Raw genomic sequence first — 23,393 nt, forward strand, 5'->3', positions numbered from 1 at the left:
ATACTAAACGAAATAGCGACAACATTGATTCTCATTTTGAATTTGTCAATGTCAAATAATGCAGCGACTTCAACTGAAAAATAAGATTTATTTGTCCAACTTTGAACCATAAATACAAGAGATAATTTTTATGGCTACATTGGATGGAGCAACATTGAAGCATTTTGGGTTTTCCTGTCTCTTTCTCTTTCTCGTGTGTTACATCATCGGGAATAAATGAATTTAATACACGATGACAATTCGACGCTTTCATTATTTTTGCTTTAGCGTTTTCTATTAGGTAAGGTGAGGCAAATGAAGAAGTGGTGTCGGATTCTTTTGTTATAGCAGCGCACACATACATCTGGCATGACATTGACGATATATTCCTATCTAGATTGACTGAAATCTCTCAAGCACTTGGATACAACAATAACAACGACAACAACGATAAAACCAGACAACCAATTTTGAAACAAAAGGGCAAGAGGAAAAAGATTAGAAATAGAAAACTATCTGAAATTCTTGTTGGGAACGGGCGGATTGTTTCTTCTTCATAGACCAAAGAGAAATGCAAATTATGTATTCGCAAGTTAATAATAACGATGTCAACTTTTTGCCTCTCATTAAGATTCGATAGATAATTGCTTAGAAAAACTGCAATGAAAGATCGGCAAATAGAAGCGAATGAAAGATATTTATACATTGAATAGACTAGTTGATGGACGCCTGTTTCTTTCTTCCTTTATTTCTTTCTTTTCTATTTTCTCTTATTTTTTTTTTTTTTTGAATTCTCATTTCTCGGTTAGTTGTTTCCGGAAGAAAAACACAGGAGGGGAGGGGAGTCAGGTAACAGGTAAAGTGAAAAAAGAAAAGCCTCATGAATATTTGATACCGAGATGAACTCAACATAAAAAGCGGCTCGAATAAATCGAACTGATTTCGAAACGGTAAGTATAATAATCATTAAGAATAACAACGAATGATCAGGAGCAGGTGGGACACTGATGTTCTCTGGAGGGTGGGGACACATTGAAATGGGTAATTAATGCCTGTCGAAGATCAATTGGCTCAAATGAATTACTAATGAAGGGAAGTGCAAACAGGGAACAACAATTAATAATATGGTCAGCAAAAATCAAACCAGTCAATTGGAAGGCAAATATGAAAACAAAGCAAAAATTGACATTTTTACAAGCCTAGGCATTCAAGGGCTACTTTTGCATCATGGACAGATATAGAGGTTGCTATATCTATAAATCTACATTTTAAATAGATCAAAGACGACAACCTGATAGGTGGTGTTCGTCTTTTTGCTATTCATATGCCTTTGTCTGGGTCCTGTGAGTTCACATTTTCACACAGATTTAGCAGGGATTGGTGGTTTTCATTAAATAAATCATCCATTCATCTAAAATTACATTCGCAAATTCTAAACTCTTCTTCATCTCTTTTCTCTCGGTCGTTTGGATGCAATTAAATGGCGTTCGATCAACGAAGCCTCGTCATTCTAAACGTCACACAGTGTCCTCAACGGCGATTTTTCGGACGATGGTGATGACGATGATGAATGGATGGACGACCAGCATGGAATTTTCCGTGTCCAGCACGAGAGAGATGAAATTGACAACTAATTCGATATCGTAAGCTTACAGCTTAAGACACAAGTCAGTAAACATAAACAAACACATCATAAAAGTCAAACATATATCAACATATAAAGCTCATCAATGAGTCATTCATTGGCGAAAACACAATCAAACTTCAACCACCAAAATCAGAAGCCCGATAGAACAGAGAAGTAGAATAGCAATTATAACCAGGTTGTATAATATTGGAACTAAAGGGGGCGCTTTATCCACTTGCCTCTTATTTTTGACGATTTTTTTAAGTGGAGTGTACAATCAGAGAAAAATGCCAAATTACACATTTATACAGATAGATAAATAATTGTTTGCCGTCAGACAACTGTCATTGAAACAGATCATTTGATTGATGTAAAGCGGAAGTAACCACTGCAGTACGGGCAATGAAATCGTAAGAGATACTAGATAGGGTATGTGTTCTTTGCATTGAGTTCAGTTGATGGAGTTCGAGTAAATAATGTGTAGACTGATGCAATTGTTTTAATGGCCAACCGTGAAAAAAAGTGGGTGACTTGATTCAGCGAGTGTTGGCCTCGACTTCGATGGGCAAACATCCCTTGCGGCTGGTCACCTCCTGGAAGGCGAGGTTGCGCTCCAGTCGTCGGATCTTCTTGGGGCATCCGGAATTGGGCAGGCATTTGGGTTTGAGTTTCTTTTCCCTTTTGGTGAAGCGTTTGACGTGCTCTGCGGGCAGATGCAGATTTCAGTTAATATTGGTGAGAACAAGACAAAACAAGACGACGACGACTGCTGGGCTTTATATATTAGGCTACATGATGGCTGTGCTGATGGGCTACTTACTGGTGGCGGTGGCGCCGAGAAGGACGAAGCGAAAGCGTTGACGTAACGCCTCCGACTGGTCCCTGGTCAAATCCTGGACTTTGTAGGTTGTCACGGTCGGTTGCAGCATCCACAGGTGGTGTTCGATGGCCTGGCCGTTGACCACTTGCTGGAAAATGTACTGCAAAGTCACGGGCGACGACAGTAACGGCAAGCGCAAAACAAGAGAATCAGCATTTGAATCCAGCAGCAGATAATCAACACTAAAAGACTCTGCCGCCCGCGTCTTGTGCCGGGAATGCAGCATCTTTTGCCTTTTATCACATTTCGATCGCTCATGCACAACAAGAACGTGCCGACGTCGGCGACACAAGTCAGCCCGACACTTTGACAATCACGAGATGGAGCGATATGGGGCGAGAATGGCGGGATTGATGGCGGTACCCTGCCTAGCTCTTTTACGACGTCTGATATCAAGGAGCCGAGCCAGCAGCCGAGAATTGGAGGCTGGCGTGGGTTTGTTTTCGGTGCTGGGGAGGCGACAACTGCATGGTTTAGTTTATTACCTGAATGAACTCGGAGGCGTTGCCACCGCCCTGCGCCCGGTAGACGACGACGTCGTATTCTCTGGGCAAACACAAGGTGAAGTTGCCGTGATGAGTGGACGATTTGATGAGCGAAGACGAGGAAGGAGGCGACATGGGACGACCTGCTGACGGCGTCTTGGTCCGGCCGCTGCCCATTCCAGATGTGGCTTGGATGTTGGACCGCGTCCCAGTGATGGGCGAAGATGACAGGAGCGGCGTCACGGGACCTGCTGGCACGAGAATAAACGCAGACGTCAGAAGGACCAACGCGGAAGAGCTGGATGAACCGGAAGAGAGAGAGAGAGAGAGACCCAATTTGGCGGCCAAAGATCACAAGGCCAGCACATTGGACTGGCTTTTTTATGACTTGCAGCCAATGAGTAATACAGGATCAACAACAACATGGCGATGAAGGATCATCATCCATTTCAATAAATGTGCGCACCTTGGATGTCTCCCTCGAGCGGACAGACGGGGCAGCAGCGGCCGGCGACTTTGACGGGCCTTTCGCAGTTGAGCGCCGGCCGACTGGGACATTCCAGCCGTTGGCATTCGATCCTGCCAGATTTGCATTTGCAATTGACGCAGTCCATTGGCCCAAATGGACCCATCACCGGGTGCCAAGTCGTCCCGTGCAGGTAATATCTACAAAACGTTGAGGAGAAGAAGACGTCACCAGTCGTCGTCGTAATGGCTCAAATGTTGCGTCTCAATTGACGGGAACAAGAAAACAGCGTGACGGAATGTATATAGGAGGAGCGTGAAAAAATTTACAGAGACGTACCGCCCGCCGGAGATGCAGTCCTCCAACTTGCTGTTGGTTCCGTCCGGCTGCTGCTGGATAATGACGGGCGAATTGTCCATCTCGTCCACCCTGCCAGCTGGATCTGTTTGATTGATATAAAATACGTGATATAATAGATGGGCCAGTTTTGGAATGGATCAGTTTGATTCAAGCTGCTGAATTATACTACGTACTAGAACTGAATCGTCGTTCATACACGTACCTGGACAAACTGGGCAGCAATCGTCCTTGGTTCGGATGGGGTTGTCGCAGTCCACTTTTGGGCAATCTTTCAGTTGGCACATGACCATTCCTCCCTGTGGTGTGCATCCATTTCCGCACGAGCCGGAACGAAAACCAAAGAAAAATTTCGGTAGCCGTTAGTAGTCGAATGGATTTCAAGTTCACGCACTTTTTCTGGCGGCAGATCGGCGTTGGTTTTTCCGCCTTGATCTAATCAAGAAAATAACGGCGAAGGCGCAACAAGGAAAAAAAGGAGAAACGCGAGACAAGACGAAAAGAAGAAAAGAAGAAAAGGAGAAGAAGAAGAAGAAGAAGAAGAAGAAGAAGAAGAAGAAGAAGAAGAAGAAGAAGAAGAAGAAGAAGAAGAAGAAGAAGAAGAAGAAGAAAAGGGATTGCGCGATGAACGTCAGTCGTGATTTACCGCTCCACCTGGATACGGCAGGTATTGGTATTCTCTAATAGCTGTTGGGGCATTCATTCTGCTGGCTGCATCATCTTGTATTTACTATTTAGTCGTTGCTTCGTTTGTATATTTACGAGCATATCGAGTTTCATCGCCGTGAAACAACTTGCAACGTATTCATCAGACACGATTTCCTTTTTCCATCAGAGTTGATGAGCGAACCGGTGTGGTCCGGTTTCCTTTTTGTCTGCTGTTGGCCTTGTTGTTCCACGACTTGGTGGTAACTCGTAAAAAACCCCTCCAAAAAATCCAAGCTCGCAGCAACGGAGACGCGACTTTTGAATGTTACATCCGCGCCAGAGCCGGGCCCCTCGTTTTCCACCCAAGCTGGGCCACTCCCACTTGACGTGACCTCTCATCTCGAGTTCTCGACGTCCAGCTCCATCTCGGAACATCTCGGAATCTTGATCATCGTTGGCCTAGTCGCATCTATTTTTAGGTTTCCCAATAAATATGAGCGAAAATCGCCGACTCGCATTATTCGCTCGAAAAAAAAAAAAAAAGGCCGAAATCAACTGATTGAACTCATTTCTAAATTCTAGGTAATCTAATCTTTATACTAAAGGTATAGGTCTATATCGTCGGATGAGCGCAAAGTCGACAAGGATCTTTTGTCCTTTCGCTACTCTTGATGGAGGACGGACGGGTCTCGATTTCGTGGGATATGCGGCTACCGTTTTGGCATCATCGGCTGGCAGCCAGTCGTTTTCTTTTAGTGGCTCAGCTACGTCAACTCGACATAGTGGACGATGCCAGCAGCAGCGGCCGAAGAATCAGAGCCCCTCAACTGTTGGGGTGTGATTCGGTTTTTGGGTTAGCCAGCACCCGGCCAGCCAGGCGGATCCTCTATACCCGTCCAGCAGCATGCAGCCGTGGCTGGCCGTGGCCGTGTGTTGGTATAAAGAGCGGGAGGGAGGGGGAGGGAGAGAGGGGTGGTTGGGTGGGTTAGACGTAAGGAGGCCGTTGCGATCATAACAATAAAAAACAATCAGAATTTCTATGGCTCGGCGCAGCACAGACAACAACAAGAGACGCAACAATAACGGCAGACAACAGCAGGGCGTGATGTTTTTACCTAAGTATGAATATGTTGATGTCTATAAATATATCGAAGCGGGACTCGGGTAGACGGACACGCGGGTGTTTCAAGAATTGAAAATTATGGAGATGTCATGCAAATGCGCCTTTGCCTTATTCTATCTCTCTCTCTCCCCCCCTGCCCCTCCATCCGTATAAAATATCGAAATATCAAATTCTTCTTCTTCTTCTTCTATCCTGGCATCTATTTGGTTGGGCCTCTATTACCGTCGTGCACTTCTCCGATGATTTGATGCTTTGTGCCGTTGCGCGTCTTCTTTTAGCCTTCGCCTTCCGTTGATGGCCTCATCGGCCCGATGAGGTTGGCCTGGCCATTTCATTCCGAAGTTTCCCCTCAGCAGTCAAATAGTTGTACGCACGTTACTATATTCTAGTGCCACGAGGAGACGGCCAGCACGGCCAGCACGGCCAGCCAACGACGTCAAAGAGAAACTGTAGACAAACAGGCGGGGCGGCCGCCGGGTTGTTGTTTCACGCTGGGAAAGGTGCGAGGTCGTGCTCGCCCCCTTTTCTTTCTATTTTTAGAAAGAAAAACTCTCTGCGTGGTCGACCGAAGGCAATAATAAAAATCCTAAAAAATCGAAACCAGCGGATTCAAATGGAAAAACAAAAATCGGTCGAGTCGGAGAAAAGGGCCCGACCGTCGAACCCGTCGCCGTTGCGGATAGGGCGGATCGTTTGGAGTTTGGACAGTAGGAAGATGAGGAAGATTCCGTACACACAGACTGCTGGAAAAAGGGGAAAGAATCACATTAGGAATTCTGCTCACGACGGCCGTTCGAGGAGAGAGAGAGAGAGAGAGAAAAGAGAAAGAAAAGAAGAAAGAGAAAGAAAGAAAATGAACGCAACGCACAGTAGAAACGGGGGCACAGCAGTGCGTATCGGTGGCGGCGGCGGCGGCGAGGTGGCGTATACAATAATATGCTAATAGCCGAGGACCGTGCAAGACACACGCGCGCACATTTAGACGCATCAAAAGGAGAGTGAAATAAATACGGGACTGCTGGGGCGCACGCGTCTGCAACGTCTCACGCCAGCACCCGACCGTCACGCGGGGGGACGTACCAGAGCCACCGACCGACCGACCGACCGGCCATCGACAACATTCCAGCACAATGCCATCGACGACGAGACGAGAAAGAAAGAAACCCAGAAGGGGAAATTCCTCCTCTCCATCAATTTGTTTTCCTTCTCTCCGTGCTGCATCAACGTCGTCGATATCACATTCCACTCGACAACTGATTACCTAAATTCAGCAGTCGGTTTCTCTTTCGTCTTTGAATCGAATTCTTCGCTGTTGGCCTGCCTACAGTAACTACAGTACAGCAGCAGCACAGTACAGCCCCAATTCTCATCTCAACTAATACTGATTCCATCTGCCATCATGTTTTTCCCACAGCCATCCCGATCGAACCGGTTCGGCCAAACGACTGGCAAACGGCCGGATGCCGCGGATCAGCTTCGCCGATGATTTTAAGCTCCGATGACAACACGGGCAAAACCCATTTTCGTTTCTTTCAAAATGACGGAAAAATGGCGCTGCAACTGACCTCGCAAGAGCACTGGACGCACTGATCGGCGTGCTCCGGTTTGAGACCGACATTGGACGACGTGAATCGCTCCTTGTGGCGGTAGACGTTGCCGTTGTGCAAGCAGGTGACGCCCGACGACGTCGAACTGCCGCTGAGATCCGAAGACGAGAACGAAGACACTGGAACTTCCTCCGGGTAGAAAGGCGCCGGACGTGTCGAAGCCGCCGTCAGAGTCGTCGTCGTCGATTTCGTGGCCTCTTCTAAATGATGGCAACAAAAACAAGTTTGATTCATTAGTAGCTAAATTAGGTATATTTCTCGGGCAGTCCAACAGACAATTTAGTCTCCGCATCAGGTTTAGCTAATAAATACGACCCAAACAATAATAAGCCGGTTTGTTGTTCTGTTGGTTTGGACGACGCCTCTTCCCATAACGTTTTCTAATTGACCGCTCAGCACGCCTAATATGCAAACTTTGTGCTGCGTTCAAAAATGAAAGACTTACTGGAACAGTGGACGCAGCATTCGTTGGTGGCGGCCGATTCGGGCGAGGCGCAATCCTGGCCGCCGCATTCGTGAATGGTGCAGTTGATTTTGCCGCCCTTGGGGATTGGGAGAAAAAAAAAAGGAGAAATCAAATCAATGCAACAGCAAGGCTCGCAATAAATAATTTTGAATTATTTGAAGCCAATTTTACCTCTTGGCAGATGCAGGCGACGCAGTGAAGGGCTCCGCGTTGGCCCAGTCGCGGGTACCAGACGTCGCCGACCGCGTAGTTTCTCGACGTGAAGGTGCAAGTCGTTCCGTCCGACACATCGGCCGCCATCACCGTGGACCCTGGATCAAACCATTTCAACAACAAGTACCGGTAATTTAGATGATGAACGAAATTCGGGAGACGTTACGTCACGCCATTTAACAGACGAGACGAAGCAGATCCGGTCGACAACGTGAGTGGCACACCATTGCCTGCGTGTGCTGTACGTTGTTGCTGCCCACGTCTTTTCTTTTGGTAGCTCGCGGCTGATTGTCTACACTCAAGCGGGACTCTTTCCCCAGCGATCGGTGCAAGTTGCAAAATATATAGACGAGACAAAACAGTTTCACTATCACTGAACAGTCGTAGCTAAATTTACAGATTTCGCCAAGAGGAACTTTCACGATGTTACCGGCTGACATCAACCTAATGTACACAAGCAACTCTGTTAGCCAATAGCCAAAGCATTCGACTCGTCAATTTTTCCAATCAGCAAACATCACAAGTTGGTGCTGATTGTAAAACTTTTGATGGGTTTTCGACACTCCAATCGCCCTCGAATAAACAATTACAACTTAATTATTTAACTATTCATTTACTTAGAGAAAATGTGACGATTCAACGAGAGTATCTAGTGAAATAACCGAGGAACTATTTCGTGTGGCAGATACTACAGATCACTTGGGGATGTAATGGTCTTTTCTCATCTCGTCGTCTGCTAGACGGTTCAAGGGAATTTGAATTAGATTTGAATTGAATTAGAAAGTGAATTTCACGATGGCCGCCTCTACAACCCTTCCCCCATTTGCTCTTGGGGTAGGGAAATTGGAAAAAGTCGTGGTCAATTTTTGTCGTGCTGTGCTGACATCAAATAAAATCAGATTACTAGCTGAAATTTAGATTTAAAGTTTGGCGTTGAATAGGTGCCGTCCGTGTCCTTTCCTCGGTTTCAGACATGTGGTTTTCTGTTCATTGTGTTATTGGCGTTTGGTTCGTTTCTTGCCAACATACTTGTTACCTTCATACTAATCAGCATTGATAAGAGGCTCTTTTGATCGCACCTGCCCATTCTTCGTGTGAATCTAAATAGTCCACTTTTTCCGCAGCAAATTGGTAAGCCATCATTTCCCATGTTACTTCCTCGCTACTTTCAACGTACTCTTATTTCCTTCACGTATTGTGCATGAGCCAAAGTTGAATAATTACGTGCACCACAAAAGAGGAATAAACTTGCGAGCAACCTTGCTCTATTTATTTAAGAAAAAAGAAGAAATTTTGTGTTTGTTTTATTCGTTTCTCTTTGTTCATTTGTTGCACGTGGAGACGTCAAGTCTCGGTGACGTCAAGTCGGTTTGACGGTGATGAATCGTTCGTTTCATCCCGCATCCAAATAATTCAATATAGGCGTGGTCGGCTCATCCAGCGGGAAACAGTTTTGGAATGACGGCAGAGGTCTAAACCAAACGGGGCACGTGCAGCAATTACATCGTCTATTCATAGAATTTGCCAATGTCGTTTTTCTGCTGAAATTCCGAGTCGAGTTGTCGCTGGTTTTTTCTGAATTCGCTGATTTGATTTCGACATGTTGCCACAAAATCTCGTTCCGTCGTTTTTGTTTGATTTTCGCTGGCCAGCGCAAAAGAGCCGAGACATCGGCTGTGAGACTAGTAGATCTATTTCCAGCCCCGTACAACCCCCCCCCCCCCCCACACACACACACACAACTTGTCGTTCCAAGCTCGACGACACGCGGCCACCGCCGATCGGGACCCCCAACTCCGTTAGTGTTGCGCAGGCGAAACAATAATAACAGCCCAGCCACCGCCCAAGATAACAAACAGACAAGACAAGATGAGTGCCCCGTCGTTAATCGACATCTCTGTACACCTTATCGACCAATGCGGGAAAAAGGGAAAATGAAGGATTAGACTAGTCAAATGACGAGCGTGTTTACATTCGCGCTGCGTTACACAGACCACAAGATCTTGCTGTGCGGGAGGATCGGCCGTGTTTCTTCTCGGCGTGAAAGGCAATAAATAAACGCGGCGTCCGATGCCGAGAATTCGAAAACAAACAAGGCCCAATCGTTCATCACTTTGCGTCCTCCTGCCGTTTCTGCGCAGCGTGAACAACCAGCAACCGCAGTGGCGGGAGGGAAGACACAAATGAAATAAAGTGCCGATTTCCCTCCCGTAAATAAACTGTCGCCGAATTTGATTGTCTGCGCGTAACACGTCAGGACTGTGGAACAGACAATTGTGCTGTGTGTGTGTGTTTGATTGGATTATTATTACTTTGATTTATGTAATTTATGTAAGAGTTGTAACCGGACTGCAAGTTGGATGGGATTCCGATTGCTTCCATCTCGCCTTTCCATCATCGACATCCGGTTCGATATTCCATTAATTCCTGTGCGTGATGTGTTTTGTTTTCGTCTGTGTGATTTTGTCGGTGCTGGTGGTGGTGGATCAGATTCTTCGCCCCCCCCCCCCCCCCAGACTCATCGATGTATACACACACACACACACGCATCGATTGTGTTTTTTGGCTTGAATTTCATCCGTTCCGCTCGTCTGTAATTTTCTAATTGGCATCGCCAAAACCCATTCGTCGTCCTCCTCTCTCGCACGGAGGGGAAAGGACAATTGAATGTGACGAGGAATTTCAGAATTCAGAGATGAGGAGGCGATAAAAAGAAATGGGCCGAAATGCGAGGGAATAACGAAACGTGAAGGGAGGATCGTGCTGAAGAAAGGAAAACCACAAAAATAAAGAAAAGAAAAAGAAAAAAGAAGAGAGAAAACTCTTTGGAGCTCGCGAGGTTGTTGTGCCGGAACTGTCGGTTCATTAGCTCGTTAATTATTCTGATTATTTCGGGTTGTTTTGTTATGTTGTGTCTGTGATGTTTTGCCGGGTCTTATTTATTTCGGTGTTCTTTTCTTCTCTCTTTCTCTCTCCCGTCCCGTCCCGTCTTAACTCGATGGCTTACGTGATTATGGGAGGGTGTAAAAATTAACGACCGGCCGCCTCTCGAGTCTAAACGCTCGGTGTTGTCTCGATCTGCTGCGGCCACGGGAATAACTTGGCCAACGTCAAACGCCGGTAAATACGCGAAAATATATTCCCCTCCCCCCCCCCCCCCATCTATATAGCGCTAATATAAGCTTTTTTCTATGGTCGCCTCTTTCTAGTCTGTCGCAAATGAATTCATTCATTCCGATCCCGCGTACAAGTTGAAACGGAGACCCAGCATTTCGTTCCTCGTTCCTCCGGTCCGAGTCTCGAGTCCATGGCAGTTGTCTCTCTCTAACTCCATCCAGCGCCATCCAGCGCATCGGCGTGATGGGAAAACGTTAAATATAGCAACAAGTGAACCGAGGATGACGTTGACCTCCCGCCGTCTGCGTTTAGACTTGGTGAGAGGAGGAGGAGAGACCAAGTCAGCGATGCCAGACGGTCAAGAGAAGGTCGGCTCTTCACCTAACATACATTGTCTGTCCTAGTGACGTTTGAAATCATCCGCGAGGCAAAAGTAGAAGAAGAAACCCTCCGTCCCCTAGCTGCTCTCGTCCAAAAGTCACTTCTATTTTTAGTCTACTACAGTCGGCTCCTGCCACCACTAGCTATATACTACTAGGCTACTACTACGCTCAAAGACTACAACAACACCAACCACTAGGCTACTATTACAACCACACGTTACCATCCAACCAACCAACAAGAGAGAGACAAAAAAGAGGCTATGTGAAAAAGAAGAAACACTTTACATCAAGTTGATGGACCCTGCATGGTGGTGGTTGGCGTCACGCAGAGAGAGACAGCAGCAGAGTCTGTTGTACGATGCCACCACCACCACCACTACATGTGCAACATGTTATAGGTTCACATCAGAGACGGGATGGCCTCCTCTGCTGTCCCTCTCGATGCAACCCGGCCCGGCCCAGCCCAGCCCACCCCCATTTTCTCCATCAGCTCAAAACCCAAAGGGAAAAGGGCACTGGGACGGGGTGTTGTCGTGTGGTGTGAGGGAAACAAGGTGAAACCGAAACCCTTTTCCAACTCGTGAGAGGACCAGCAGAGACCCCATCAAAGATACGGGGGTATCGTCTCTGTTGATGATGACTGTTATTAAGATGGACAGGCATTCCACTCGTTTTATGGATACAACATTACAACAAGCCCAGGGAATAGAGAGAGAGCCAAAACCCAAACCAAACCCTCTTTTCTCTATAGATTTTTTTCTTTTTCGACTTTTTCTTGGCTTTTGAGGTTTTTTTTTTACTTTTTTGGGGTTCTCCTTTTTCCAATTATTTTGGGCTTTGGTTCATTTGTCCGCCATACCTTGGCCGCATGATCCCATTTCCACACTCAATATTCAATATTCCTTATATAAAAAAAGAACTGAAATGAAATTTTCTATATCGAATGCGTCAGGATTTCAATGGAGAATTGGAGAATTCACAATTGGTAGACTGTGCGTTTTTTATCTATTCAAGGCGTTTGTTGATTTTTTGTTGCGTCGTCTCCGATGGATTTTATTGTCTTGGTTTTCTAAAAAATCGCCATAAAACTACGCGCCTCTTTTTTCTTCCTCTTCTTTTCGGACTTTTCCTACAGCACATTTACGATTCTAAAAGTGTCGTTTGTTTTGACGCTTACAACTGGCGACGCAAACTGCGCCCTTTGACAGCGGAACCAAACCCTCGTACTGTGCGTGGCATATTATATTTGTCTGTCCGTTATCGGTTCGTTATGAATATTCAACTTTGATTGTATTAACTGCGAGTTGCCGCACCTATAATGCTCCTCAAATGGACACGAATGAAACAAAGGCTGCTGGAGAAATTGGCACGAATGTCAATGCGGCTTTATGGGGCCACTCACGGAAAAGAACAACCCTGGATGTATGCCTACGATTATTGCACGGCGCCAGCCTAACCGAGCTCATTCATTGCTTCCTTCCTTTTCCACTCGATTGCCGCTCGTCGCCGCGAACGAGTCAACAGTCGACGTCAACCAACAGACGCGACGGAAACGATGATGTCACTGCATGGCGTATTCTTTGTTTTACCTGCTGCCATCAGCGATGAGAATGTCGACAGGAGGAGCAATATCGTCGGGACGGCTGCGGTCAGGGTTGTTGTCGTCATCATCCGGCCTTGTTGTTTTTGCTGCTGCTGCTGCTGACGACCCATGATGGCGGAATTGGCTGACGCTGCTGTCATTCGGCTGCTGCTGCGACAAAACAGAGAAAACAAAACAAAAAAACGAGAATAATGAAAATCTTGTTTTAAAATTTACCAGCGTGCCGCCTATCAGATACCTTTAAAGGTGACACTCTGTGCAAGGAGATAGGAGGAGAACAAAAGTCAAATGATGGGCACCACTTTTTGTTTTGTTTTTTGTTTTTATGTTTATTTTGTTTTTGATTGCACGAAAATCGTCACGTCTCGAAACGGAACTGAATTTCCCTCGGTAATTTCGTATTCCAGTAACAAATGATGCTCGACGACACAAATGGAATCACACACGACGCGAGGATCGGATCGTCAACAGATTTTGGCTCGTTGCCGTTTTTCTGTGAGGTGCGGAGGCGATGCCGGTCAGTGGAAGACTGGCGAGACCTGGTCGAATGGTAGCGCGTGTTATGTTTTCCCATTTTCTTTCTTCTTTAAAAAATAAGAAAAAAGGAAATTCTCTTCTCGCTCCATTCTCTCATTCCTTCGCCCTCCTCTTTCCTCCCCTTTCTCTTTCTGTTTCATTCTATCCTTCGGCAATCGTCCAACAGACAGACAAGACTATAGACCCCGGCACAGCAACACACGCACAGAGACTCGCGTTTGTACCTCTCGTCTCTTTTTCTTTTCCCTTTTCTTATAATATCCGTGGCCATTAAATACTTACAGCAGATGAATAGATGCGCGACCAGATTTTCGTTTTTTTGACTTGACTGCAGCCAACGCGTGCCAAATATCCCATTATACGACATCCTGGTTCCAGGAAATCCCGGGAATTGTCAGAGATATCGAATCAGCGAGAAAACGCGCCTGCTGCCGGCCGTTTCTTCCATTCAGCCATCAGGACCAGTGACTCACGTTATTATCTATGACCGATTGACCGTCGTGTTTGACGAATGAACGAATTCAGTAGGCCCTATATATACACATCGCGGCGAATTAATATTTCTCCGACGTCAGTATTCGTAATTAACCGTCAGCAGCTCTGATCCAGTGTCCATCAGCAGCGGGATTTCCATCAGCAAGTTTCAGCATGTCGATTGTGCTGTCGTCGTGTTCTTTATTCGACTAAAAAAAATTGGGTACAATGTCAAAGAAAACGAATTTGACTCCACGTACACAATGAACCAGCAGCTTCCGAGTGACGCAATGAACATGTCGCAATCCATCAAAAAGCAGCAAAGGACCACTAGATCCAGAAAGACGCCGACACTTGATTCCCTTTTAGCCTTTGACGTAATAATATCGCATCCGAGCTCTAGCGTCTCTAGCGTCTTTGTCTAATGAAATTCCGAATTCTACAGAAAAGTCTGGCGATTCGACCGTTGATGATGAAGCGAATTTCGTCGATTGAGACGCCGAACGGAATTTGCATTTTTCTGCTGCTCTTCTAAATTTTCTTGCTATGTTTAGAAAAATAGGGCGTCTTGTTTTGTTTTTGTTTTTTGTTTTTGTTTTTTGTTTTGAAATCTCCATACATTTCCCCTGTTAACGTGTTTGTTTTTCGTTTGTCTCTCGGCCACACATTTTCAATTCAATTTGCTTCTCTTTTTTCTCCCTTCATCTTTTATTGTCGTCGTCTCTTTTGTCCCGGTCCCTCACGACTTACATTCCAAAACTGGGTTTCCCGGACGGAGACACACAGAGCAAGCCGACATGTGATGCTGTCCGTGATGATGATGTATAAGTGTGTGGAGAGAACGGGAGACACAAAGCGGATGTCACGACTCGATTTTTGGATTTTTTGATTCTTCGATTTTGTCGTATTTGTTTTTCTCATTTTCGTCATCTTCTTCTTCTTTTTAGATTTTTTTCCAACGATCGTTTTAAACGTGCCGCCTCCGTGATAAAACAGACGATTTTGCCGTGACTGACGGGCTGCTGGGTGATTTATTTGAATAAAATGACGAATATACAGCTCCGTTCACTTGTATAGAGTCGTGTCTCTTGAATAACGTCTGAGGAAACAACAGTGGCCGACGTCGATTTTTCCCGCGTCTCTTCGCCGACTGACTATAGATGGATCAGAGTTTTCCTTGATGCTGTTCGCGTCTGCAAAGAAGAAAAGAGTCCCCGGTCGGTCCGTTCGGCCAGCGATTGGCGCATTGACTAATGGGTCCGTTCATCATTCCTCGCCAGTCGGGGACCAAAAAGATGACACGACCAGGATGCTGCACTGGACCGTGCGGGATCGGCACACAGGATCTCGTTGGAATAATCCAATGTTCTAGTTAATGGTTTGCGTCAATTTCATTGATTTACAGCCTATTCGTCATCCGTCCATAAGTTATCGATTTTCTTTACGTTTTTAGACTTTTTTCTATCGTAGATGAACTCAAACCAAAATAAAACATGGCCGAGTTTGTTTTTACATAATAGTAGCGCTGTTCATTTCACGACGGCCGCTGCTGATGTGTCACACACAAAGGAATTTTAGGCTAATCATACGTCATCTTTGGTTTCAACACAACCGGTGGCCGTTCCACAGGCGAGTGATGGATGAATCACTCGACAGCACCAAACGTCGAAATTTGATGTGAAATTATGAAATTGGTTTGGAAATTATTTTTCCTTCGGGGAATAAATAACTGGACACAAGTCGAATGTGAATCTCATTTCGGGTATTTGTGATGATTGATTTTTCGATGTGGAGTTGCCAAGATTTCACAGTTTATTGTTTTCGTGTTTGGCGCGTTACGATTTCCTTCCGGGAATCGCACGGTCCTAATTTTAGCTTTCCGTTTGTTTTGTTTTTTTTTGTTTTTTTTTTTTTTTTTTTTTTTTTTTCATTTCAATATTTTATTTTGTATCTGCCAAAAGATTGCTGCTGTTTAATTAATGTCCTCACATTTAGACACGGTATTATCATCTGGTCGATGCTGGTAGACATTTTCTGCGAATTGCCGCTTCGTACGCGGGATCGCGAAATGCCCCAAATTCCATAAAGAAATTCACGTAATAATTTCTAATGTGACGTCCATTTTGTTGTTTGTCTCCTGCTGCAGAGAGTCGTCTGACGTGACGCGGTGACAATCAATCACACAGCAACAACGAAAAGTCCGCAGGACAAAATTGATTCCATCACACGACGCCTTATGATATCAGAAGCAGTTTCTAAGATTCTGGCATCTTGGACGCTCTGACTAGTCTGACAAAGTAGCAAAACCCCGGCCCTGACAAAGTAGCAAAACCCTGCTGGTACAAAACGCACTGGCTCTTAATTTTGACAGACGACGGAATATTTCCCCCCTCGATCTATTTTTCTCCGATCTTTTCCAAGAATCCCAAAGACAGATGATCTGCTGATCTTGAATAGGGATGGAACCCGCTGGATGAATCCAAATTTTTGGTAGGCTGCCACTCTGCCTTGACTCAGGTCAGTGCCAACTTTACAATATGCAACACGGCAACTAAAGCGCGGTGTTTTTCGCTTTATAAACCTTAATAATATGTCACGAAATGGGGTCTTTATAGATTTCACGCAGATGGCGTTTGTTATTAGCGAACGTAATGATTTCCAAATTGTTAAAATTAATTTACAAGTTGCATCGAGCTCAATCATCCTTTCTTTATTGCTATTGTCAGACAACCCAGACCACCTCCTCTCCAGTCTCCACCATATCCTGTGGTTATGACTTTCCATTAGCTTATATAGTGTTGTGCCCCTTTTAAATTCTTTTGGCGACGATATGATTATTTAATTGCCATTCTGTCTCGACCGTGGCTCGTCGTCATCCAGGAACTGCTCTGAGCGTTCTGTTCTTTCAACTAAAAATAGATTGGCTTCACTCACGCGCACGTCACAATCGGCTAATAAAATGTCACAATTCAACTTTTTTTTTTCAAAAACAGACCATTTCTTATTATCAATCAATCGATTTATTGCGATTTTGTTTGATATACTGTTGATCTGGATAACAATCAAGAAAATATGTAGCGATCACGTAAGATAACAGAATGCCGTCTTCTTAATTCCCCCCTCTAAATGATAACCTCGGCGTTGGGAGATCATGGAGTGATGATTAATGTACTTGAAGAAATTTGAATCCATGCGCCTCGGAAATGATTAAAAGAGCAGCTGTCAGTTGAGCACGGTTAATTTCATATTTTGTGGTTCAGCTGCTCATTTCACTCAGTTTGGTCTGTCTGGTTTCTCTCAATTTTGCCAGTGTCCCCGAGTTTCCATGTTTAGAGCTCAGGGCTTTTCGCTGTTTGGCAGCACTGCCGCTCTTATTGGTGACATCCGCGAATCGCACGGCTGCTGTAATTTTGGCTCATTGGCTCATTGCAGTTGTTGTTACTGTCCATTTGAGACCTTCATTCGATCGGAGAGAGTGCCGCCCGATATGGGCCATGGAATGTTGGTGGAAATTCCACAGCAACTCATCGCTGTCGTCTTTCAAAGTGACGTCCTTAATATTTTATAAAAATTTCCAACTGGCAAATTAAATTAAATCACCCAACTTTCTCTCAATTCTACGAATTTAAAGAACGGAGCAAACAGTCGCTGCTGGTGGATTTCGACCTTAGTAAATCTATACTTTGGCTGTCAGGATCTCATTTTCCAAGAACTTGTTGGATTTCTCCGAATCTTTTCTGACCCTCCATGACAACAACGTTCAGTGACTCTCTGACCGTTTAATGACTTAACGTCAATGATTTAGGTGACACAACTGGTTACGTGAGTGCTGACCATTGTCAGCAGTCAATAGGCAGGTACTGAGACGCCTGCAGCAATAGTCGAAATATTTTATCACCAAAACGAAGGACCAGTTCAATCGTTTTTCGTCCCAGTTGGCGAGTGAACTGCTGAAAAGTGCGGCCGCATTTAATATGTTGTAACGTGTTGCATCACCGCGTTTCTGAAACGCGCCAGCGCTGCACAATCGATCACGATTGCGCCATCAGCAGAGCCACGACAAAAGGCAGACACACATTTTAAGATGGGGTTTTTCATGGCACCGCCGCAGCAGCTCAATGGGACGAAGAGAATCCGAGAGCCCTGCAGCAACAGCAGTCTGTTCGAGTTCCTCCGTTTCCCCTAATATCTCGCATTCGTCTCAAAGAATTTACATTTCCCGTGTGCCAAATAATGTTTCTCTCCGCTCCTATCGTTTCTTCTGTCTCCGCTGGCTGGCCCGCCCGTCTGTTCGGTCACGTAATAATAAGTCGTCGTTATTATCCGCAGTGTAGAATTGCAGCATGCAGCAACAGCATCGGCTCGGGTGATTTGGCCCATCATCATCGTGTGCGTGCTTTTGTGCAATGGGAAGCCCCATGGACGCAGTCGAGTTATACGAAGTATATCAGAGCAGCTGCAAGGCGATACGCCGGCAATAAATAGAAACCGGAGATTTGTTGTACAGCAACACACCAGACACTTTCGTTGACGTTTCACAAAATTCAAAGGAATCGGGATCTCCTAAATATATACTATACGGCGAAGTGGTATGGCATCAATTTGATTCTCATTCATTATACACCGTGTTGTTGTTGCTCAATTGATTTTGCAATTTTTCTATCTTGTCTACTGTTCCCCATTTTTAGGCTTACCACTGAAAATTCCGGATTGTTCATCCATCATCTACCCGTCCATATTCCAGTCGTATTCAAGAGCTGCCATATATGGACTGTGCCAATTCTGAAATCAGGAAGAGGGGGGCATTGGCCTCTCAATAGACAGAGACATCATCCATGCGGATGCTGGTGATACATAAGCAAAGTATTCGGTGATTAGCCTGCACAATAATTGAAGCCAGTATACTTGCAAGGTATCTGTGGTTCACTAAATTGTACATTCAAATGTACATGCAGTAGGGACGAAAGAAACTGCACTGTACCTGTTTGCCCTAACAACAACAATTCATTTGTTGTCGGGGTTGTGTTGGAGGGAGTGTTCATCCAGGGTTGGACAGAAGCAAGTCCCATCCATCAAAAGATCTCCTTAAAAGAAAGAAAGTTTCAACTCTGATATTAAAGAAAATCCAACAGCATCAGAATGATGGAAGGGAGGACTGAACGGAATGGAGTGATGGATGAGTGCCTTGTCTATCCTGGACCAAAAGGTAATACCTTTTAATTCTTTCTCTATACCAGGTCAAGGATGGTGAGATAAAAGAAATTCCAAAAATTCCCCTCAATCCTCCCTCACCACCAAGGCAACGTATGTTTAAATCTCCGTCCACCAGAAACCACGGAATTGTGTGTCCCTATTATTAGAGTTGAGGAATAACTATGTCAGTTAAATATTATCGATGCCAAAGATCGAGGAAGCAAACAAGAAGAAAGTGAATAAGGAAATCCCCGACCTAGACCAATCTTTGACGGAATACAGGGTAGAGGGGGGGGGAGGACGAATCTCATCTATCATTTGGACACGCGCTGCACCTCCAATAACCAACTCGGCGGTTGCGGTGCGGTTTTTTTTGGGCGGCACGAAACCGGCGCAGTTACATCAGACCCCCCCCCCCCCCCTCCAAAAAAAAGTGAAATGACTGTAGACATTCTATTGGGAATAGCGAAACCGGTTGGTAAGATCTCAGTTCTGTAGGAAATACGTTAATGCATTTTTAGGTTTTTTACCGTTCCCGGACGTCATTTGTATTCTTGAACCGGTTTCGTGATCTTTTTTCTTATCTTAATGGCAATCCGGGTTCGATTCTTGACAAATATGTGCGTGCTTATCTCTTTGGCGACATTACAGAAACCGAAATTAAAATCTTCTTGAAACTAAACTTATAGTTTTTGTTGAAAGTAAATTTTCATTTCACACAAAGAAATTGACATTGTAATTATCAATAAAACCCGACAATGCGCCAGCCATCCTAAGACGCTGGGATTTTGTCGGAGCTGAGGCAAATGGACCCGATCAACTTTTTTTTTTATGTTTGAGTCGAATTTCAATTTCGTGCGGTTTCGTGTAACCTACAACAGGCGCGGCAACAGTGGATGACGGCATTGAGATATTACGTAGTATTTCGCTTATGACCGGAGTATAGCTCCATAGATGATATTATCACACGGAAATAATTTGATCGATTTCTGCTACAACATCCGTCAGAAATCCAAGGACGACTAGAGTCGACGAGCGTCTGTCATACTGAGCTAGTACTTTTTCAAGGAGTGCACGAACAGTAGCGCTTTTCACGGTAGACGAGATGAAAAGTGAAAAAGAAACAAACGAAAACCGCATCGAATAGAATTACTGGGAGTCTGATGGGACTCTTTTTTCTCGGCAAAGTAGCGGAACTACAAGATTACAATAATCAAGAAATGCATTATTGTTTTTCTTTCCTCCTGTACTAGTGTACAGTATTTTGCAGGTGCTGCTCCAGAGTCGAGTGTATTCGTTCATCACGTATTCTCGTCACGGCGACGGATATGACCAGTGCATTAACTGCTGATGCTGTAAGTACAGGACTGTTTTATCAGCAGGAGCAGTGCCGACGAGGCGAAGTCAAAGTCGGCAAACGTGAGTGACAACCAAATCCGGTCGACAACAACACAAGAACATTTCTCTTCTATATTGTTCTCTGCATGGTGATGATGGGCTAGTAAATGTTGCCCGCCTTGAAGAAGAATTATTGGACGGAATAAATGAACTAGGGCAATCCCTGATGGAAGCCTCATGATAACGTGCATGTAGGAGCTACAAGCTACATGTAATTCATTCAAATCCAATCACTAAACCGCTTATTCAGAGTCAGACATTGAGCTAGTCCAAGGAAGAAAGACGAGGAAAGATAAAAACAAGTTTGACAACTCGATCGCAACGGATGGTATGGACGAGAAATAACAATTCCGCCATCAACCAGTTTCAAAAGTTATCTCGTTCAGTCGGGTGTTGATTCATATATTTTCGCACAGCCGAAAGAAGAAAAAAAAAATCGATCGAAAGTCAACAGCGACAAATTTGATGAAATCGAATGATGTGTCTAGTCTCTATTACGTCAAGCAGGAATGTCGATAAAAAAAAATTACTTTAAGGAATATCACGATCGGAATATCTTAGTTCACACCTTTTCATTGACCAACAAATTGAGAAACCCTTCAACCGACTTGTAAATTCAGCAAGAAAATTAATTTGTAGAGAAAACGGTTTTGATTTGCTATTGAATTTTGCGACTTCTTAGGTGAAGATGGACAGGTAAGATGTAATTGAAAGAAGTCGAAACTCACCTTTTAGCGATGCTTAAACTTGACCAGTTTACTATGGCAGTGATCTTATGGTGGCAATCGGTTGATTCGCAAAGGTGGTGCTGAGTGAAAAGGTATGATGTTGACGTTTGCGTTTGTCAACTCTGAAAATGTTGGTCGACTGAATGCTTGCGGGTCGACTGTCGCCGTTCAACTAACGGCTGCAGTTCTCGCTCTTTTTTATATAAAGCGACGAGTAGCAGGGACGACCGGTGGCGGGTCAGCGAATAAGAAGTTCGCGCAGCGCACGAAATCATTTCTTTCTCTCATCTTGTACTCCACCCCTCCCCCCATTTCTTGGTATACATGGCTCACGTTGATTCCTCTTATTGGGAGTCGAACATTTTAAAGACCTTCTGGCAGAGATTTCTTTCTTGCTGTTGATTTCTTTTTGGTTCTCATTTTGTTAAGTTGTCCTCCCACGCGCTGCTCTGGTTGTCGTTGAGCGATCTGTTTATGCTAATACCGTTTCTCGGTATTGTGCTAGCCTATTTACGATCATGTAATTAACTCTGGCAATTCATCACCGGACGATTGTCAACGACTCTTCGATCCCATGGCATTTTCAGCAAGTGCCGAGTCATTTGTTTCCAGTTCCCCCCCTCCCCCCACGCCCCTCCGTGATGTTCCAATTAATCTATTGGTTGACTAAACATGTACGACGTTTATCGAGCAGATGGATCGAGTTTCGTTTTCATTCACAACATTCCGCTGAGCGTCCCAATTATTTAATTCAGGGAAATTCATTTTCCAAGAAGAAGACGATTTCCGGTTTTGTATTATGTAATTTGATTTGGTTTCATTGCCTGCCCACAATACCTAAAAGATTATAAGTTTTGCATTCCTAACTATCGTATAAGTTTTTCTGATTTACTTGTTTTATTCCTTGAATTCTAATGGAAAATGCAAATGAGTTGGATGGATCACTGATAAATGTCGTGGGCTATCAATTGAATTTTCCTTAGCACAGGGTTGAGTTGTAAAGGACATCACGAACTGTCACGAACTCATTGACTGCATTCATTGTGATGCCGAAACGTGATAGCAACAACCAGTTGTTGCTCATCTGCAAAAGTTTTCCATAAGCAAACGTTATTTAGAGGATAGTGCGCACCTCCGTTGATGATCAAATCACGTCACGAAAAATTGAAAATAAGAAATTATTTAGATAAATATATATTATTAAATTATCTGAGAGTTTTCCTGTGCTCATCGATTGATTTATGTCGTCATTAAAATCATATGCTCATGAACTTTGCAGTCTCCCGACATAATCTACTGCAGGGTATAGTTTCACCAATTTTTCCCCGAAATCTGTGCTTCAAGGTACATCCTTGCGTCACAGCAAGATAAATTAGATGGTTAGGTTTTCCCCTTATTTCTCTTACCAAGTAGCCTATTTATTATTATTATTATTTTTTATTATTATTTTATTTTTGTTTTGTTTTGTTATCGTCTGATTGTCCTGACATTTTTCTTTGGAAATTTAGATTTTCTTTCGGTTGGAAAAAAGGTGATTGAATTATGTTATCCTATTATTAGCTATTTCGTGAAGCGGTGAAGGAAGACATTATCACTTTTCAGTACAACCCGGCTGTATGCCCGTCGTGTTATGGATGGGACAAAGGGGCGTTCATTTCCCTACAGGATTTGATTACATAACGAGAAATGGAAGAAACATAAAGGGGATACGAGAGAGAAACCTTGGATGGACAATTTTAGGTTATTAATGTTTCATTAAAGGATCATCCGAATCAAATCCATGGCGTACGTAAATAGAAGGCAGTTTTGAACAAAGGAGGAGAGGATTTCAAAATGGGTCACGTTTCTTCTGAGTATTTCCCCGTTTTCTTCTGCTGTTACTCAACCGTGTAATACACACGACGTAATTATTTTGGTCGAACTCTTGTTACATCAGTGCAGCGTCATCGATGTTGTGGGGACTTTTCCTTTGGAAAGCGGACAACTGAAGATGAAAACGACATTGAAGGAAACATAATCTGTTACATAAGCCAAGAAAGGAACAATCCTCTTGTTATTACACACCTGTGACTACGACCGACTGAAAAGGAAATTCTTTCATTCGGAATT

At 44.4% G+C, this 23,393-nt stretch overlaps 1 protein-coding gene across 6 annotated transcripts; it reads right to left on the bottom strand.

The window, feature by feature from the left end:
- Positions 1-68: 68 nt before the first annotated feature.
- LOC124201615 lies at positions 69-21,428 on the bottom strand. 6 transcript variants are annotated; one of them, XM_046597780.1, is made up of 11 exons: positions 21,285-21,428; positions 12,941-13,101; positions 7,810-7,949; positions 7,618-7,714; positions 7,131-7,372; positions 4,000-4,093; positions 3,777-3,879; positions 3,438-3,637; positions 2,972-3,222; positions 2,427-2,586; positions 69-2,309 (listed from the first exon to the last, which is right to left on the bottom strand). In XM_046597780.1, the coding sequence occupies exons 2-11, from the start codon at positions 13,092-13,094 to the stop codon at positions 2,143-2,145; spliced, it is 1,608 nt and encodes a 535-aa protein (XP_046453736.1). In that variant the 5' UTR covers positions 13,095-13,101; positions 21,285-21,428; the 3' UTR covers positions 69-2,142. The 6 variants fall into 6 exon arrangements, with proteins under 6 accessions (XP_046453736.1, XP_046453735.1, XP_046453739.1 ...); XM_046597779.1 differs by lacking the exon at positions 21,285-21,428 and adding an exon at positions 13,193-13,501; XM_046597783.1 differs by lacking the exon at positions 21,285-21,428 and adding an exon at positions 13,193-13,501 and having other exon boundaries at positions 12,944-13,104.
- Between the last annotated feature and the right edge of the window lie 1,965 nt (positions 21,429-23,393).

Source organism: Daphnia pulex, chromosome 9 (assembly GCF_021134715.1).
Source record: "Daphnia pulex isolate KAP4 chromosome 9, ASM2113471v1".
Classification (NCBI taxonomy): Eukaryota; Metazoa; Arthropoda; class Branchiopoda; order Diplostraca; family Daphniidae; genus Daphnia; species Daphnia pulex.